The sequence below is a fragment of the Venturia canescens genome, chromosome 2 (assembly GCF_019457755.1).
Source record: "Venturia canescens isolate UGA chromosome 2, ASM1945775v1, whole genome shotgun sequence".
Classification (NCBI taxonomy): Eukaryota; Metazoa; Arthropoda; class Insecta; order Hymenoptera; family Ichneumonidae; genus Venturia; species Venturia canescens.
Genome location: NC_057422.1, coordinates 32730998 through 32738292, shown reverse-complemented (window position 1 = coordinate 32738292; position 7295 = coordinate 32730998). Strand labels below are relative to the sequence as shown.

At 38.2% G+C, this 7295-nt stretch overlaps 1 protein-coding gene across 1 annotated transcript; it reads left to right on the top strand.

The window, feature by feature from the left end:
• The first annotated feature begins 1867 nt into the window (after nt 1–1867).
• LOC122406352 (uncharacterized protein F54H12.2-like) lies at nt 1868–3211 on the top strand. The gene has a single exon (XM_043411751.1). The coding sequence runs from the start codon at nt 1868–1870 to the stop codon at nt 3209–3211; it is 1344 nt and encodes a 447-aa protein (XP_043267686.1).
• Nucleotides 3212–7295: the final 4084 nt, after the last annotated feature.

Here is a 7295-nt window from a genome sequence, read left to right as displayed (position 1 = left end):
TAATCCCGATATCAAAGCATCGATTGCTGAACGATTCAATCGCACACTTAAAAATCGAATGTGGCGATACTTTACATACACGCGAAACAAGCGTTATATCGATGTTTTGCAAAAATTCGCACATGCGTACAATCAGTCGCGTCACTCTGGCACACGAATGCGACCTTCTGAAGTGACTTTAGAAAATGCTAGCCTAGCTCGTGAAAATCTCGCGCACCGATATAATTCTTCGAGAAAAAAATTAAATATTGAATTGCCTAAATACAGTGTAGGAGACTTGGTGCGTATCAGTAGTGCAAAAGCCGCGTTCGCGAAAGGTTACGAAAGTGGATGGACTCGAGAGATATTCAAAATACAGCGAATATCAAGGAACCGTCATCCAGTCGTATATATTTTACACGATTTAAACAACGAGCCCATTGACGGAATCTTTTACTCGCAAGAATTATCTCGCGTTCGTTCGGAATAACGAAATTCTAAAATTGCTGACTCTGCAAAATGAATTTTAGAGACAAAGAATTTTTCTTCGTCGTACTGCCTAGTAACAGCAGTACACGATATTTTCCTAGCAATGCCCCTACAAAATTCAACACTAAGTTACCACGCCATCTTCACCTAGATGGCGTGTGGGGAGTAGCTGTCAAAGAAATAAGTTATCCAATGAGTTTCTATCACGTTCCGCGAACTCCGCATACTGTAACTTTTGAACACGGTGATTATGATAAATCTGGTCGCAGTGATCATAGTAAACGTTTAGAAGAAACGGATATTATTCCGAGCGGCGTGTATCGTACTATCAACACTTTGCTTGATACGATAAATAATTTACCTTGTATAATGGAACATTTAGAATTTACCCAAGAACATAATGGATACGTTAAAGTTTCGCGAAAATGTGATGAGCCGAGGTACCACGGGTTTCGTATGTCTCCTTCGATTGCAAAAATGTTAGGATTCGGTGAAGTTACTGAGGAGGGAAAAGGTATCAGTTTTAAACATCCGTATAAAGGTTATCGCCCTGCGTCTCTAGCTCGTGCAATCCCGCATAGTCTGTTCGTATACTCAGATATTTGCGAATCCTATATAATTGGAGACGTCCAAGCACCATTATTATCAAAAGTTTCCATAGAAGTCGAAGATGAATATGTTTATGGAGCGAACAGAACTGTACACTTCCCTTCTCCACGATACATCCCTCTTATACGTCATGAAATCCACACGATCGAAATCGATATAAGAGACGAATTTGGACAACCAATTCCATTCGAGGAGGGGACGTTGACCGTGACGCTACATTTTAAGCGCTTACAATAAATAACTGATGGAACATTACTTCGACGACGAGGATGCTCTGCTGGAATATGGGCGTCGCGGCTATGGTGGAATCAGTCACGTCTATGTCGGTGCCCCAAACCAACGAGGAAACGGAATCGGAAGTTTTTTGGGAGGACTCTTTCGTCGTGTATTACCGCTTCTACGAAAAGGAGCTGCTGCGATCGGTAAAGAAGCTATTCGCACAGGTGCCAATATCGCATCTGATGTCGTCAGAAATAATATGAATTTGAAGGAATCATTTCATACCAGACTACGCGAATCTGGTAATAATTTAAAACGGAAAGCTGAGGAAAAAATAGATAAATTAATGACGGGCGCGGGCTATAAAATGAGGAAAACAGCGTCATCTGGTCATTCTCTCAGTGGCCGTGGAACGAGACGAACCGCTCAGAAAAAGAAGAAAAGTGCTAAAACGAAAAAGAAAACTAAGAAGAAACCGACTAACAAACGGAGGAAAACGACGAAAAAAAGGAGAAATTATCGTAGCGTAGCTGATATATTTGCATAAGAGATCGTTCGGAATACAGCGAACATGGCTTTCTTACATACACACTCACGCGAATGTTTAAAATCTGAGCTCGAACTTTTTTCGCTACCACCTACGCAAACTACGATCGAGGGATCAAATTGGGTGCACTATAAGCCTATTTCCTCTCTAACAGATGATTCTCCGATAGAATTCGTCGTTCCCGGACAAGGTGATGAGTACATCGATCTCGCTCATACCATGTTAAGTCTTCGTGTGCAAATAAAAACTCCATCTACCTCTTTGCAAGCTGAAGGATCGAAAGATGCGCCCGAGGAATTACCAGAAATTGCCCCTGTAAACAATTTACTACACTCCATGTTTAATCAAGTGGATGTGTATTTAAATCAAAAACTCGTTTCACCACCGAATAACGCTTATGCATACCGTGCTTACATAGAAACATTGTTAAATTATGGGCCTGCGGCCAAAAAATCTCACTTGACTTCCGTTTTATGGAGTGATGATACTCCAGGGAAAATGGATGATACGAGTTTTAAAAATAATATCGGCTTGCGAGAAAGAGCAAAACTACTATCAGCTGGAAAAACAGTCGATTTAATTGGACATTTACATTGTGATATTTTCAATCAAGAACGTTTCCTTTTAAATGGTGTAGAAATGCGTCTGCGACTTGTGAGAGCAAGAGACTCGTTTTGTCTAATGAGCTCTCAACCGGATATTTCATGTGGCTTGAATATAAGCGAAGCTACATTATTAGTAAGACGAACAAAAATTGCACCAGGAGTTTTACTCTCTCATGCTCGTGCATTGGCAAAAACAACAGCAAAATACCCTCTTACACGCGTTGAAGTTAAAGCCATTTCGCTACATGGAGGAGTGCATGGAGAAACGATTGACAACATCGTGCTTGGGCAACTTCCAAAACGAATCATAATCGGATTTGTCGATAATCGAGCATATAATGGAAACGTTCAAATGAATCCGTTCAATTTTCAAAACTATAAAATCAATTACCTCTCATTATATGTGGATGGGGCGCAAGTACCTTCTCGACCTCTGCAACCTGATTTCACCCAAAATAATCTTTACATTGATGCCTATCATACATTATTTTCTGGTACAGGAATACATTTTTTGAACGAGGGTAACTCAATCAATCGAGAAAATTATCCAAAGGGTTATTGTCTCTTCGCATTTGACTTGACACCTGATCTTTCCGCGAATACCAGTTCGCATTGGAATTTAGTGAAACATGGAAGTGTGAGAATCGAGGTACGATTTGCCGAGGCACTCGCTTCTACTGTAAATTGTATAGTATATGCAGAATATGATAATGTTCTGGAGATCGATGCCTCGCGTCAAGTAATTGCTGACTTCAGCGGTTGAACTTCAAGAAAAAGCAGGTGTCAGATTACTCTGCATTCGTCGTTCGTCTTTTCGACGGAGAATTGGATTTTGGAGAGAAAACAAGTCAGTTCATCGCGCGCCGCTGTTCAGTACGGACGTAAAAAATGGAAATAATCATCGACATTCAGGGAATGCGTGATAGAGAGCATCGTTTTTTACCGAAAGAAGTTGCCGTCGTTGCTCTAAATCAACCTTTCACCATGCATTGGATTGTTTCTCCTCCATACGCATTCCACGAACTCCCCAGCATAATACGTCACGAGAATCAAATTTTGACTCTTCATCACCATGGATTGGAATGGTACGAGGGCGATGTCTCCTGTAAACAACTTTATGCTAATTTGCGTGAAATAGCACGGCATGCAAAAACTATTTGGACGCGCGGTCACGAAAAAGCCGATTTATTGAGCCATGTAATTACGCGAGAAATCAACGATCTCGAAAAACCGGAATGGGGATGCCCAGGATTCAAAAAATTATCCACGTCACGCAGTAGATGTCTACGACATAGTTTGGGTGCTGTGAAGCCTACGAATCGTTGTGCATTAACGCAGGCCCTCATGTTGAAAAAATTTATCCTACGGATGAATAATCAAGTACCTGTCACCGTACTTCCAGAGGAGGAGAAAAAAAATCCAGAAACGGACGACAAGAGTGAAGATTCATTTATGAGTTGCTTCCCCTGTATAAATTTTCCTCAAAACGAAGTTCTCATTTGAAGGAATAGAAACTATTCATGAACATTATAACTCTGCGATATGCCTCTGTTATGAATTCAGATATAAAGTGAAAAAGTATATCTTTTCACCATTCTTCAATTTGCTAACGGAGCATGAACACACAACAAATTCGAGACGCTCTACGTTATTTACCGATTGCGACTACTGGAGTATTTCCGGCTGATGAAATTCCTCGTACTTGGACAAGGCCTGCTGGAATAATTGTGAACACAGATGAACACTCAAAACCTGGCGAGCACTGGGTCGCAATGTACGTCGATCGAAATGGAAGCGGATGGTACTTCGATAGTTACGGATTACCACCAATCATTCCACAACACCTCGAACGACTCCGGAGAAATTGCAAGTTCTTCCGTTTCAACGTTAAGCAACTCCAAAGTGATTCTTCAGACGTTTGTGGCCAATTTTGTGTTATTTTTTTGCACCTTATGTCTTGTGGTTTTGGTATGGATAAATTCAACAATCTCTTCTCTGATAATCCCCGAAAAAATGATGAAATAGTGCGTCAATATTATAAAGCCTTCGCATCCCGTCGGATAAATAACAGCGTTCGTAAAAATGATATGATGAGTGGTGGTGGTGGTAGTTTCACGGATCGTAGATTTGCTTGTACACAAAGGTGTTGTACGCGTAGATAAAAGAATGCAGCGCGTCAACTCCATAAACAATATTGTAATCATAATAAATATGCGGGTTTTTTCAAATATTTTGTAAACCATTAATGTATTTAGAATATGAGTGAAAAATAAAAAAAACAATTTAAATGTATTCAACAGTGTTATTCGACCCACTACTCCCAAAGAGAAAAAAAGAAAAAAGTAGAAAAACATATAGGTATGGTACTTCTCACACTATCCCCCTCCTTCCCCCCTCACACCTGTCCACCAAGCTATTTACCTGTGGAGTGGGAAAAAATAGCTTGGAGTGGGTAGGTGTTGTGGTGGGGGAAGGAGTGGGGATAGGAGTGGGGGGCGCCATACCTGTATGTAGTCTACTCACGTGTCGTACTCGACTAGTGATATTTATCAAAATGTGTACGTGACTATAGAAAAAAAAACATTGCATGGCTGAGTAGGTTCGAAAATTTCTAGTAATGCGCCGGATTATTTCTCATTTTCATTGGTTCTTACCGAATGGTATGTGCTCACTGAAGAAAATCAGAAGTGGATATTGCTATACGAACTTGCGAACAATCAAGTTCAAATTACTTGGAGATATTATTTTTATTTCTATCCATTTTATTATATTTGTCATTATAGAACAGCCCTAATTTGTTTTCGAATGAGCAATTTGAATAAAAAGTGATGGGCCGGACAAGTACGTTTAAGACGTATTTGAACATAATTTGTACCGATCCAATCGAAGTTGAATGTTGTGAATAATACCAGGGGATCCTGAAGGTCGGAGGGGAATCGATTCTTTACAGTGTGTATCTTGTTGAAGTAACGAATGACTTTCATGTGAATTTTTAATGATTTTATTTCCATTAATTTTTTAGTAATTTTGATAAAACGTTGTGAGCCCGACAAGGATTCTCAACGCTCATGTGTCGCCGGAGATTATATTTCGAATAACTGATAAATACTTGACCTCGAATTGATATAATTCATTTTAGTACTGCACGTAACTTCCGTTATGACTTTTTTTTCATTAACTTTTTTCTTGAAAATAATTATCAAGAATTTCAATTAAAGTTTGCGATTTGTTCGATAAATATTTCAAATTATCAATAAAAACTTGGCCTCAAATTGATATCATACATTTTTATACTGCATGTAACTTGGATAGTTTATTTTTCAATTTGTCCAATATTTATGAATTTTTTTGAAAATTTTTTATTTTTCTTTACAGAATTTTTTCGATTGTTTTTTATTTTTGTTGAATTTTTTTGAAGTTTTCAATTTTTCGTTTATTATTTCTATAGAATTTTTTTCCTGGTTCTGAATCTTTTTTCTATGTCATCCAGAAACAAGAGACCATCAATGTACTTGTCCCAACCTTTTTTTCCCTAGGGGAAGTTTATGGTTTGATATCACGCCTTTTTTCTCAAAAGTTCCTCATTTATGTTATGACGGTTATAGGATTTTAGTATAAATTTCAATGAATTAATTGCTTAGTACATTTTTATAGATTCCATTCTCATACGAACATTTTTTATGGGATAATCTTTTTCATGAAATTATCAGCAAATAAGGGACCATCAATGTACTTTTCCCAATCTTATTTTCCCTGTGTATGATCTTCGGCTTATAAAGTTGGTTTCCACCATAAAAAACCAATTTTTCGTAAAAATTGTAGTGAAAATATTTCGTCACAAGTCTGCTTTTGAACTTTGGCGATTTTTTTCCTCATACTCTAATATGTTATGCCTATTAGGAACTCAACAGCATGGAGGAATCCGGGATGAGGCCCGAGAAATGAATTTCGGTTTATAATGTTGGTTTCCACGTAAAAGACCAATTTTTCTTCAAAATTGTACTGAAAATATTTCGGCACTGGTTTGGTCTTGGACTTTGGTGATTTTTCTCCTTGTCTTCTAATATGTTTTCTCTATTGGGAATCCAAGAGCATGAAGAAATACGTGTTGTGGGCCATAATATGATTTTCGGCTTATAACGTTGGTTTCCACGAAATAAGATCTATTTTTCGTCAAAATTGTACTGGAAATATTTCGTCACAGGTCTGTCTTTGGACTTTGGCTATTTTTTTTCTTCTACTCTAATATGCTATGCTTATTGGGAACCCAAGAGAATGGTAGAAAGCGGGTTAGGGGCCGAGATATGATTTTCAGCTTATAACGTTGGTTTCCACGAAAAAGGACCTATTTTTCGTCAAAATTGTACTGGAAATATTTCGGCACTGGTTTGTTTTTCCACGTTGGTGATTTTCCCCCTTATCTTCTAATATGTTTTGTATAATAGGAACCCAAGAGACTGAAGAAATGCGTCTCGTGGGCTGTAATATGATTTTCGGCTTATAACGTTGGTTTCCGCGACAACAGATCTATTTTTCGTCAAAATTGTACTGAAAATATTTCATCACCTGTCTGTCTTTGGCCTTTGGCGATTTTTTCCAAGTCTCCATACCAAGAAAGAACTGATGTAAAGATTTCCTTAATAGAAAAGATTTTATTTATCCCTTTTCTTCAAAATTCAAATGAAAGATAGATCAAATTCATAACACGAAAAATCCAACGGATTTTCCCACTTTAAATGTCGCTTTTGCATTCTGAATCTAGAGATTTCATTTCATTCAAAACGTGCCCTCAATGAAATATATTTCCAAAGTTTGCAAGTGGCCGCTGAGGTCCCATTATCCACAGT